General features: G+C 38.2%; 1 protein-coding gene and 1 long non-coding RNA gene across 2 annotated transcripts in view; one reads left to right on the top strand and one right to left on the bottom strand.

Moving 5' to 3' along the window:
* pdhx (pyruvate dehydrogenase complex component X) overlaps nucleotides 1-10,823 on the bottom strand; it is a 34,258-nt gene extending 23,435 nt beyond the window's left edge. Inside the window, exons 1-3 of the mRNA XM_037766754.1 lie at nucleotides 10,656-10,823; nucleotides 4,819-4,902; nucleotides 1,977-2,077 (exon numbers count right to left, since the gene is read on the bottom strand). Of these exons, the coding sequence (XP_037622682.1) occupies nucleotides 1,977-2,077; nucleotides 4,819-4,902; nucleotides 10,656-10,791 (321 nt within the window). The 5' untranslated portion in view covers nucleotides 10,792-10,823. The remainder of the gene's footprint in view (nucleotides 1-1,976; nucleotides 2,078-4,818; nucleotides 4,903-10,655) is intronic.
* LOC119486577 overlaps nucleotides 1-13,277 on the top strand; it is a 341,860-nt gene that overhangs the window by 304,112 nt on the left and 24,471 nt on the right. The window lies entirely within an intron of this gene.

Below are 13,277 nucleotides of genomic sequence, written 5' to 3'. Positions count from 1 at the left end.
TAGCTGCTGCTGTTGGTGTTTAAATTGATCCTTTATATGACAGTGTGTGGAGATGAAGAGAGGAGGGAGGGGGGAGAGAGAGAATGATAAATGGGGAACAGAAAGGTTAGCACTGCAGAATGTGTTGGATACCTTCATCAATTTATCCTTCTATTCAAACATCTATCTATCAGTCCCCTTCTGCCGTGTAATTCATTATATCAATCACCAACTCTTCCACAGTCAACTAACCTTCTGATGCACCTATCAATACATTTCTGGAGCATTTAAAGCTCAGTAGCATTCATCTTTCTATACATCGAAAGCTATGAGCATCTATGTGCGAACACATTTCCCACAGGCTATATGATTGATTGTACCCGGGGCGGATTTTCAGATTGAAGCCCTCGGGTCAGGGTAGAGCAACGCAGTAAGAGTATGATGAGATACAGTAATCTGTGTTCAGTGCTCCTACCCCCAACATCCACACCCCGATATGAGCGGAATCCATCCCCTGTTCTCTCACCCCCCCCAAGAGCAATGGTTGGAAATTGGTAGAGGGGCCGTAGCAGTAGTTGACCGTCATAAATTACCCCTGCAGAGCACAGGAAGCTCCACGTCTTACTGCAGCCCGTCCAGGCGTTTGGCCAGAGGCAGGTCATTATGGTAGTCTCTAAATTAGAAACTGACTGGGTGCTTGGCGAGCCCCAATTACACTACTAACACCTAATACGCCCTGACCCAGACTGAGTGGATGCCACATTGCCCCTGCCTTGTAAGGATGCACACAAATCTCTGAAATATGGCCACTAGCTGTTGTTTTTCTTATTAACTATACACATGACGGAGAGAGAGAGAGAGAGAGAGAGAGAGAGAGAGAGAGAGCTAGGGGGCTTATCTAATGCAGACCATCTTTCTCTGCCAGCTTCAGCTCTAAAGCCCCTACCCCCAATTCTTGGGTGGTTGCTATGGAAACTACCTCATCCCCACCAAAGACAAGGATGGAGTAAGGGAATGTGAACGACTGGAAGCATGTGAAAGTGAAAGGCAGAGGGGAGAAGAAAAGCTATGTAATCCCATAGTTTATAATTGACACTCATCCCGGTAATTAATTGATTCATTTAGCCATTTCTATGTTCCGTGCCTGCATCTGTGTGCTCATTTGTGATGTGCATTTGCTGGTGCAGACTGGCTGTGTATTTGGTGTTTGTTAAGGTTGCATAAACAAACACAAACATCGGCTAATTAAACCCCGTTCCGCTCGGGCGTCACCACCAGAATGCGAGCATGTCCGAAATTACACGGCTAGGGAATGCGTTATCAGATAAGGCGCTCTCTGTGACATGAAGCAAAGGGGTTGTGCCTCTGAAGCAATACCAGCACTGCCATCCCTATGTTTTTTTAAAATAGGGAAGCTAAAAAAGTGAACTTAAATCTCGCTTAGACTATTAGGAAATCCTCCCACTTCTTCACATACTGTATTCAGATCGCTCACAGATCAGTCAAGAAACAAGAGACGATAAAGCATCTTCGTCTTTCTGTTCAAGGGGATGAACATGTGACGGAGTACTGATGAAAGAAAACCGATCGCTCGGTCTTTGGCAGCCTATTAAAAATGCAACCGACAAACAGCACAATGGGGGGTGGGGTGGAATGAGAGAAATATTTGTCACTGAAGACACCTCGTCAAAGCTTTGCTGTCACTGTATAGGAGAGCAGATTTAACAAGCGTAGCCAATTAGCATAGGCAACGAGAGGGAACCCTGAAACATTCACACATAAATATTAACAAGACTATGTGAATAGAAACTCATATCAAATACATAGCCGTAACTACTGCAAATTGCTGACTTTACATAACTTGAAGGCGTGTTAACAGAAAAAACTGAAGGACACTTTTTGTCAAAAAAGCACAATTTAAAATCCTGGTGCTAACACACACTTAAATACACAGTATTTTAATAGTCCCTCATGTGTGTTGTTGCTCACTCACTCACCAATATCTTTGCCATGACCCCATCTTCATTAGATTCCATGGTAACAACAGCCTTGTCAGTCTCAATCTCACAAAGGGCATCGCCGGCTGCCACCGCCTCACCTGCGAAAAGTAAAAGAAACAATGAAATAAACATTTATTTGTCATTTTAAGCACTTAATTCCCCAGAACAAGCTCTTCATTATGAAGGGGTTTCTGACCTTAGTTAAAGTGCAAATGACTCATTTGAGCTGTGATCGTAAATGCATGAATCACGATCAGCAGGCAGCAGCATGTTCAAAAACAACTGCTTTTTTCACTGGGGCTTTTGCAGAGAACAAATTAGTTGGCCATGAAAATGAAAGCATTCCATTGAAAGGGACAAAGAAGGTTACGCGAGAAAATATCTGCTCGGGCTTTGGCCCACATATCAAATGAAGGGCCTAATCAATGTTTCATGGGAAAGAATGTGAGATACGGAAACGCGGTGTGCCTGGAAAAAAAGGCGAGATCTTTGCCTATCCTTAGAAATCCCAGTAGGTTCCCACTGGTCCACCCCATGAGAGAGCTACAGAATACATTAGCATCTGCTTAGCAATGAAAGAGGATGGCAATTAGGAGCCACTGGTTCAATTCTTCCACGCACATATTTCCATTTTGTGCTACACCTGTTTTGTGTAACAACTCAAATGGGGCGTCCAAATGGAATAACACACCAGACAAATGGACCTTATTATCTCCTTGGACAAAAAGGAGAGTAGAGGAAAACACTGCTGTCGTCAGTCGTACAGCAAACGCTTGTTAGAAATCAATAAGCTTAATGTTGGAGATAATGTTTTGGTTATATTGTAGCCCCCAGTAATTTCAAGCCTTTAGCACTTGCAGTCAATCTATGTCATGTAGAGAAGTCAAGAGCGGGCACGGTATGATTGAATCGTCTTTTTTGACATGTATCCATGTGTTAAGAAGCGAGGAGGAGGTAAGGTATACGAGATGAAGGTCAAAGGTTATCCAGATTTGACATCTGGTCACATTTCCATCTTCTGGTGGAAAAAAATCTGTAAGAGGGTGCATCATGGGCAGGTAGCACAGAATAGGAAACTCAAGGACAGTACTATGATAAAGGAAGTATCTTGTAAAACCTCCAATTTAATGTTTCAATTTAATGAAAAAGAGAGTTTGTAGATTATGTTAAAGGTAGAGAGATGCGTGGGAAGGAAAGAGGAGGAAGATGGTGGGTCAAGGGAAGAGTGGGATGGGGATGGGCATGGGTGAGGGGAAGGGGAAGGTTGAAAGAGCAGAGGGAGTATTGACGTTAAGGAAGCCCATGAGAGCGAGCAGTAGTGGAGTCAAAATTGGATTTGTATGAGGCTTTAACACCGTATGACCCCAGGGGTTAGGTGTGATGTGCAACATTAAAGATTAAACAGGCGACCTCAAGCCTTTTCACCTCTGCTCTACTAGAAAGGCAATGGGCATAACAACAAAAAAGGATTATTATTAGACTACATAGGTATGCAGGCGAGGGCTACGTTAAAACATACATTACCTGCTCATAGAAATCTAGTCAAATAAGATGTTTTGAAGAAAATTGGGCAACTATGTTGAAAAACTGTTTATTTTATCATTCCAGCTAAATGGTTTTATTTTATGTTAAAGGGTAACTTTGGTATTTTTTCAACCTGGACTCTATTTTCCCATGTTTTTGTATCTTAAGGGACTAATGGGGACAACAATTTTTGAATTTTTTTGGTCTAAAAGTGCTTGTCTTTGCCACTGACAGGCTGAGATTGTTACCGTAAGTGTCTAACAACCTTATGGAAAGGACTCAAGGACTTGTTGCCGGAAGACAATGGTGGAAACTCGAGTGACAGCTTAGTGTTGTATAGAAGATTTTCAATGTCATGGCTGGATATTTAGCTCATTTCGACAATGTGGATGCGATGCAAAGGTGTCGGAATGAGACTTCCCTGAGCGAGTCTCACAATAACAAACCGGATCAAGCGGAAGGTAAAAAAAAACAGAAACGTTTTATTTCTCTGTAGGGTCCTCTCCATAATGCTGTCAGACACTTATAATAACAATCTGAGCCTGTCAGTGGCAAAAACAAGCACTTTTAGTGGACGTAAAGTGACAGTGTAGAATTGGAAGGTATGATATTAGACACAAAAACATGGGAAAATAGGGTCCAGGTTGAAAAAAAACAAAGTTACCCTTTGAATTATAAGTGAGGAAGCTATAAAACAGGTGTTCTACACAACAAAAACATCTCTTCAAACAACGTTCCATTGTAGAACAATTAATCTGAATTAATTGTAAGCTCTCTTAAAACCCATGTGATGAATTTAGTGGTAGGGAGAGTGGCATCCCGGATGTGTTTTTCTTGTCACTGGGAATTTATCTTTCCCTTTCTCACTTCCACACACAAGTACATATCTCACCCCGAGTCACAGAAGCACATGGCAACACGGCAGAGCAGCCAATCACAATTCAGTATGCTGCCCTCCTGATAAATGAGAGTGTGGCTGAGGCGCCTGGCTGAGCAGAGTTGCTAAGCAGTGATGAATAGTGACTGCTGTGTTTCCTTGAGCCAATTAGCCACCATAGGCCCTCAGGTGCTTCCCGGGCTCAGCCTCCTCCTTTGCCTTACAGAGCAATGTGATGTCATCAAGTAAATGATTAGTGCTACAGTTGGTCCATCATTGTGGGAAAAAAAAGAAATGCTGAGTTTTTTGTTGATCTGATGAGCACACAGAGACACAGAGGGTGTTACTGTGAAAAATGCAATAGATTTAGCAGGTTAGTTGGAAGACGTCACAGCAGAAAATGATAGCTGGGAAATGATGTATTGCATTGCTTTTTACCTTCCTTCTTCAGCCATTTAACTATGCTTCCCTCCTCCATGGTGGGGGAGAGCGCCGGCATTTCGACTTTGACTGGGCTGACACCTATAGGAGAGAAAGAGAACGACACCATTTACATCAAGGGTCATCAGGCTTTAAAACTACATCAGAAATATTCCCATAAAAGTCATATTCAGAAACATCCTACAGCCAGGTCTTTCAGCATCAGCTAGGCTATATGTGAATGTCAAAATAAATCAACTAACACGCCCAGAAGTAGCAGTGCTTGGCTGAGGCCTCAGGGGGGTTTCAACATGGCACAACAAGAAGACACAGCGGCACTGTGACAGAGGAACTTTGGCAGGGCACTTATGTAATTGTGATCCTCGCTGACACCGCACCAGAGGCTGCAGAGGCACTCGTACTCTTGTGGGGCCTTTGAGCGGCCATCAGAGCCTCCCACTGTCACCAGCTGCAGCCAGTCAGGAGGTCAGGGTTCAACGGGCTCACAGCACTGTGGTGGACACACTGGGTCTCCAGGCTGCCAGAGGCATCACTGCTTTACTACAACTATAGCCTCCAGCGCTAAAGATTAAAGAACAGTCAAGTGTATTTCTACATGCTCAGTGAACTGCTCCCATAATGCAGACATTCATGATGTATAGAAAGATAATGTGGGATATAGATCCAATGGGTATAAGAGACAGAAAAAAAAATGTTTTTAACCCAAACAGTTCAAATAGAACCCTCCATGAGATATGATGCAGCTTGTACATGCAGAGGTTTTTTAAATATTGACCATTAGAACTAAATGAAATCCCTGGAATGAACATCAAATTAAAAAGCAATGTTAAGCTATCTTTAAGGGGCTTCCAATTTCAAAGTGCATGTTATTATCAATCTAATACAATAAATGAAGAATCAAAAATCCTGAAATGTGGTCCTCTCAACCCAGCAGATCCCCCCATGATTAGATGTATCGGAACATAAGACTTTTTATCCAAGCTATTTGAAATCAAAGAAAGTAAAATCCACTAAATAAAATTAAATTAAAAAAAAATCACAAATTGAATAAATCTGGCGTTAAAGTGAAGAATGTAATGAGGCAATGATTAAGACTTTTTTTTTCTTAAATTACACATTTTGGAGGCCATGTAGGATTTGCTGCCTTTCATGCCAGTTAACCATCTTTCCATAGAAATGTTTAAATCCTGTTTGGTCTCTGGTCATGTGGTGAGCTGCTGCCATCTGCTGGATATTTGGCGATGTCACAAAACTTGCATTTCTATGTGTGTATAAGACAGTGATCCCCAAACGTTTTCACATCAAGGACCCCAAAACTGACACAAATTAGACCAGAGCCCCCCATTTGATACGATTTTGTCCCAGGGTGCTACATCTGATAGGATTTTTGCTTTTAGATGTGTCTTTACAGAGTAAGCGTATGAAACCCATGACCGAAATAGTCATACATTCTGACATTGTGTTACTTATGGATGGAATTATAGTGAAAATAAATTATTCCCCCTTTTTGTTGGGGACCCCCTGGGACCCCCTCAAGGACCCCTTTACTTTGGGAGCCACTGGTATAAGGAATGGTTTATTCCAATAGAATCAGTATTTTTGTTACTTCACTATTATCCAGTATCTGAAAATTAAGACTACAAGTAACTGTTAAACATATTAATCTGCCGGTTTATTTGTCACTTTGTCACAGTAGTGTACTGCTTTCATAAGTAATAGATTTTAATAGCATTAATTCCCGACAGACATTTGCCATGTCATAGTAAGAAAACCCCAGCCAGTAATAAACAGTAATAAACATGAACAATGGCTGCGTTCCATTTAGGCGTGCCAGTTCCCGTAACCTGCTACTATGCAAGCTTGCTTACTGGCACAGTTTGGAATGGAGCCATTATTAAGGTGAAAGTTACACCAGTGCTTTTCCTGTCAATCAGTCACATGTCAAACAGTCTGCAGTAAAAATCTACTGCAATTATGGGCAGAATATTATCAGTCCAAAACTACACATAAATGCCACATTTTAAAGAAAAACAATACTAAACATTCACATTGCTCTTTGTTCTCAACATCCCCTTTCTATTATCCTTTAGTTTCTTCCAACAACCAATTATTTCTGAACTTTCTCCCTGTGTCTATTACTGCTGGTGAATACTGGCTAAACCTGCCAAGCAGTAAGTTGTCATCTTTTCCAATGTAGTATTTTCCAGTATTTTTTTAAGACAGATAAAAAAACATTAAACATCCTAAATATCTTTTCTATAATACATTATATATGTGAGCTTTTAAAGACATGGCCAAAGTACTAATATTAAAAACAGATTTCTTTTTAATTATTCTATATTGCCCAAAGCTAAATAAATTAATTCCAAATGAATCAGTAATATCTATCCTTCTAACCAATTCCTTACATTAAGATTCAGTTTTGAAAGTAATGTTTGTTCCTTTTGCTGTACAGAGATTGAAACCACCACATTTTCTTTTCCGGTTGTCACTTTTGCCAAATTTATGAAAACCCCACACATTTTCGTGCTTTTCGAAATGCATTTTGGTTATATAGTAAATCCCTGAAATATGAGTTTAAAATCTACAATAGAACTGCTAAGAGGTGTAAGATCAGAATATATATATATATGTAATAGTTTTATTTTATTATACAATGTATGCACTACTTTTTATAGTTTAGTATAGCTTATTGTTTTATTTTAGATATTTTACTTTCATTACTCAGAAACACAAGGATTTAAATACTATGTTCAACCTGCTTTGTTGTTTGTAAATGTGTTGTTCAATAAGGAGGGAGGGGAAAATAAAAAAAAAAGCAGTGATTTGTTCCTGACTGCTCCTCTCCTAGAAACAGAAAACAAAAAATAAATTGCTAAATAGAATTAAAAACAAGATTATTTCTGGATCTATGAATGCTGACAATTATTACTTCCCAAACCTGATTGTGGCCATTTACCTACATCATTCACACACTTTATTTAATACAGTAGTTAAACACAGCCTGGTGTAACAACAGGTGTGGTGACTAAATGATCTGTCTTGAACCACATCAACATCATTTATCCCAATTATGTTGCACATTATTAACGATGACCATATTCTAGATAATATCATAGTGGTCTGACCATACGATTCAGTAGGCCTTTTTGAAATGTCACAGTAGGAAAAGCACAGGTATGAATAATAACACGAATAATTGAATTGAATGAATTCTTTTTAGCTGCTTTGGTTTCACGGTGCTGGTATTGTGCATGTTGGCTCACTGTCATGGCTGACTGGGACACTTGAATGGAATGGAGCCATCGTTAATGTCATTAGTAACACCTGTGATTTCTTACTAAGACAACTCAAAATGTGTCTGCTGTGAAAAGGGCTTTTTCGGTTTGGGACATTCAATGTGTCTCATTGATCATACATTTTCCAAATACACTGCATTTGACTTTGCAGTAAAGGAACTAAACAAAACAAAGAAGAAGAAGAAAAAGAAAAAGAAGAAGAACAAGTAGTAGTAGTAGTAGAAGTAGTAGAAGTAATAATAGTACTAGAAGTAGTAGTAGTAGTAGCAGTAGTAGAAGTAGTAGAACAAGAAGAGGAGGAACTGGGCCCACTCTTGCAAGAGTGAGAAACCACAGGTGGGATCAAATCATAGAAGAAGAAGAAAAAGAAGAACAAGTAGTAATAGTAGTAGTAGTAGTAGTAGTACTGGTAGTAGTAGTAATAGTAGTAGTAGTAATAGTAGTAGTAGTAGTAGTAATAGCAGTAGTAGTAGTAGAAGTTGTAGTAATAGTACTGGTAGTAGTAGTAGTAGTAGTAATAGCAGTAGTAGTAGTAGTAGTAATAGCAGTAGTAGTAGTAGTAGTAATAGCAGTAGTAGTAGTAGAAGTAGTAGTAGTAGTACTGGTAGTAGTAGTAGTAGTAGTAGTAGTAATAGTAGTAGTAGTAGAAGTAGAAGTAGTAGTAATAGTACTGGTAGTAGTAGTAGTAGTAGTAGTAATAGCAGTAGTAGTAATAGTAGTAGTAGTAATAGTACTGGTAGTAGTAGTAGTAGTAATAGTAGTAGTAGTAATAGTAGTAGTAGTAGAAGTAGAAGTAGTAGTAGTAGTAGAAGTAGTATTAGTAGTAGTAATAGAAGTAGTAGTAGTACTGGTAGTAGTAGTAGTAGTAATAGCAGTAGTAGTAGTAGAAGTAGTAGTAATAGTACTGGTAGTAGTAGTAGTAGTAGTAGTAATAGCAGTAGTAGTAATAGTAGTAGTAGTAATAGTACTGGTAGTAGTAGTAGTAGTAATAGTAGTAGTAGTAATAGTAGTAGTAGTAGAAGTAGAAGTAGTAGTAGTAGTAGAAGTAGTATTAGTAGTAGTAATAGAAGTAGTAGTAGTACTGGTAGTAGTAGTAGTAGTAATAGTACTGGTAGTAGTAATAGTACTGGTAGTAGTAATAGAAGTAGTAGTAGTACTGGTAGTAGTAGTAGTAGTAATAGTAGTAGTAGTAGTAGAAGTAGTAGTAATAGTACTGGTAGTAGTAGTAGTAGTAGTAGTAGTAATAGTAGTAGTAGTAGAAGTAGAAGTAGTAGTAATAGTACTGGTAGTAGTAGTAGTAGTAGTAGTAATAGCAGTAGTAGTAATAGTAGTAGTAGTAATAGTACTGGTAGTAGTAGTAGTAGTAATAGTAGTAGTAGTAATAGTAGTAGTAGTAGAAGTAGAAGTAGTAGTAGTAGTAGAAGTAGTATTAGTAGTAGTAATAGCAGTAGTAGTAGTAGAAGTAGTAGTAATAGTACTGGTAGTAGTAGTAGTAGTAGTAGTAATAGCAGTAGTAGTAATAGTAGTAGTAGTAATAGTACTGGTAGTAGTAGTAGTAGTAGTAATAGTAGTAGTAGTAATAGTAGTAGTAGTAGAAGTAGAAGTAGTAGTAGTAGTAGAAGTAGTATTAGTAGTAGTAATAGAAGTAGTAGTAGTACTGGTAGTAGTAGTAGTAGTAATAGTACTGGTAGTAGTAATAGTACTGGTAGTAGTAATAGAAGTAGTAGTAGTACTGGTAGTAGTAGTAGTAGTAATAGTAGTAGTAGTAGTAGAAGTAGTAGTAATAGTACTGGTAGTAGTAATAGTACTGGTAGTAGTAATAGTACTGGTAGTAGTAATAGAAGTAGTAGTAGTACTGGTAGTAGTAGTTGTAGTAGAAGTAGAAGTAGTAGTAGTAGTAGAAGTAGAAGTAGTAGTAGTACTGGTAGTAGTAGTAGTATTAGTAGTATTAGTAGAAGAAGAAGAGGAACTGGGCTCACTCTTGCTAGAGAGAGAAACCACGTTCAGGTGGGATCAGATCATCTCGCGCCATCAGACGGACAGCTGCAGTGCATGAAGGGAGGCCCTCTGCGTTGGTCAGTAACACTGCTGCTGCTGCAGGAGGGACTCACCCCAAACAAACACCGTCATGTTGCTGTTCGGTGACAGCTCACAGGTCTACTGCAATTTGACTCAGAGGAGGTTTCATTACGTCTCCTAACACCCCAAAACTCATCAAAACAGCAGGTTTGTAACACTGTTTATGGACAATGACTTAACCAAAATGAGTCCTTGTAAATGTAAATGTCCCCATCATTTATCTGGACTCCCCGCCCTCCCAAAGGTCAAATCAAACCCTCATATCTCAGTCAGTAATACTCCACACTAGTCCTCCTATTCAACAACACTGTTATTAGCTCTCATGTCATGAAAGACGACAACAAAGTAACCCAATAACAGGATTAATGTCAGTAGAAGACGATGCTAGTAGATGTCAGATGCTGCCAGCAGAGAAAAGGACAACATCTATCTTTACATGACACCATCAACACTCACCGAGGATCCATGGGGACCGAGAGAAGTGTCTGACATGCTGCCGTCGTGGCTGTGTGGCACATAAACATTTATTAAAGTGAGATAATCTAAATCCAAATAAAACCCCCTGACGACCCAGACGCAGGGAAGCTGCCATGTTTTCGTCCTCTGGTCGGTGAGAGGTGTTTATACAGATGCCTGATGATAAAACAGCAGGGAGGAGGGAGGATAGAAGAATATAAACGTTTTGATTCATCTTGTGAGAAATATGAACTCCAGGAAACTTTAAAAAAAAATATCTGATGATGTGTCACCTTGTTATTTTGCACATAAATAGAGTATTGATTTCTTTATAGGTTAATGAGCAGGCTAAATATAAGTCCTTCGAGGTCCTTTGCTGTGTTGCGTTCATGATCGGTCGGAATCCCCAGTACTCCATGATTTACTGCCCTCTGCTGGTGAGAGTTTGAACTGCTCCTGTACAAAGTAGTTCTATGCTTAAAACTTTTAAATTAAAATATATTACTGTATGAGGAAAAGGGGGCTAATGCTCATAATTAAATTACAATTAACTCATATCTTACTTAATTTTTATTCTATTAGGCACTGGTGCTAGAAATAGTACTTTTTTATTTTATACACTTGAACTTGTTGTAATTTTGTTGTATTTTTTAGCAATCTCTGGCACAAGGATTTCCTTCGGGATTTATAAAGTTCTATCTTATCTTATCTGATTTTATCTTAATATTTTTACTGAACATATTTGGTGTGCATTGTGGTTAATGGATATTGCTGAATGTCAAAAAGGTAGTTCACACACACACATATATGATTCCATTGTCTGGACTCAGTGATCCCTATGTACATGACAAAACATTTAATTCAGTATAGACATTAAACTCTGTAATGTGTATAATCCACATATAAATGTCATATTATGCATATATATAAGATCAAATAAGAGGAAAGGGGTGTAATGCTCATAATTAAATTACAATTAACTCAATTTCTCACTCCTTAATATTTTTTACTGAACATATTTGGTGTGCATTATGGTTTATGGATTTTTTTTTTCTTTTTATTGAAGATAATTAATTTACAAACATTAAGGCATTGTAATCTAAACTCAATACTTCTAACATACAAGGCACAATTGGATAGGAAAAATAACTTAAATTATATAAAAAAAATAGTATAATAACAAAAATAAAAGAGGGTGGAAAATAATTAAAGGAACAAAAAAGTTTTCAAAAGGGACCTTGTGGATAATCATCTCAGTGCTCTAAGGCTAATGAATGGACAACATGCAGAGTCTCTCCTCAGAGTTTATGAAGAACTGAACATATATGATGATGACCCCTAGAGCTACTATGGAAGAGTGCAGTCTTATTATTATTTATTTATTTATTTATTTATGGTTTATGGATATTGCTGAATGTCAAAGAGGTAGTTCACACACACACACATATGATTCCATTGTCAGGACTCAGTGATCCCTATGTACATGACAAAAAATGTAATTCAGTATAGACATTAAACTCTGTAATGTCTATAATCCACATATAAATGTCATATTATGCATATATATATATATATATATATATATATATATATATATATATGATAAAATAAGATAAGCCTTTATGGATCCCAGAGGGGAACTTTTGGGGTTACAGCAGCACAAAGACAGACATAAGTAGAAATAAATAGAGAATAAAAATAAGAGTAGAAACTATACCAGAGCTACACAAGAATGAACTATACAAGAGCAACTAAAGGCAAAGTTACATGATGTTATGAGGTAAAGTGACATGGTATGATATGTATATGATAGCAGCAAGTCTAGTATATATGTAAACAGTGTACACCAGAATACGTTATATTGTAATTAAGTAATGATGCTTAGTGTATATATCTGTTTATATATTCCTAAGTATAAGGCACTGATGTCCTTTTGCTGATTAAGAGCGAGCAAGCTCTTTTTTGTTGTTGTTGTTGTTGTTGTCGTCGTGTCATTGCTGGAATAAGATTAAGATTCAGATGTGAGATTTCTTCAAATGTGAGAATTTGTGACAACATGAGTCTTTATGTGAATTTTCCGTGACGGCGTCAAGGTAAACAAGGAAATAAGTGCGTGGGGAAAAAAGCATCAATGGAAAATCCAACGACTGAGAAGGAAATTGTCTTCATAATAAGACGTCTTTGCATCATCATGAACACTTCCTTGTATTTTTGACTCATCAAAAATGCAGAAAAGACAGGTAGTGGCTAGAAGGGAGCCCTCAAACTGGGGAAACTCTCGCGAGATTGTTAAGGTTAGGCATTGACCTCTAATGGTTAAGGTTAGGCATTGACCTCTAATGGTTAAGGTTAGGCATTGACCTCTAATGGTTAAGGTTAGGCATTGACCTCTAATGGTTAAGGTAAGGCATTGACCTCTAATGGTTAAGGTTAGGCATTGACCTCTTATGGTTAAGGTAAGGCATTGACCTCTAATGGTTAAGGTTAGGCATTGACCTCTGATGGTTAAGGTTAGGATTGGTCGACGGACAGCGAGTCTTGTAAGAGTTTTTGCACGTTTTTGCAGATCTCAGATCAGATTTCGCAATTTGCAGGCTCCCTTCTAGACACGACTAAAAAGGT

Source organism: Sebastes umbrosus, chromosome 4, assembly GCF_015220745.1.
Source record: "Sebastes umbrosus isolate fSebUmb1 chromosome 4, fSebUmb1.pri, whole genome shotgun sequence".
Lineage (NCBI taxonomy): Eukaryota > Metazoa > Chordata > Actinopteri > Perciformes > Sebastidae > Sebastes > Sebastes umbrosus.
This window is presented reverse-complemented; position numbering and strand designations above follow the sequence as displayed.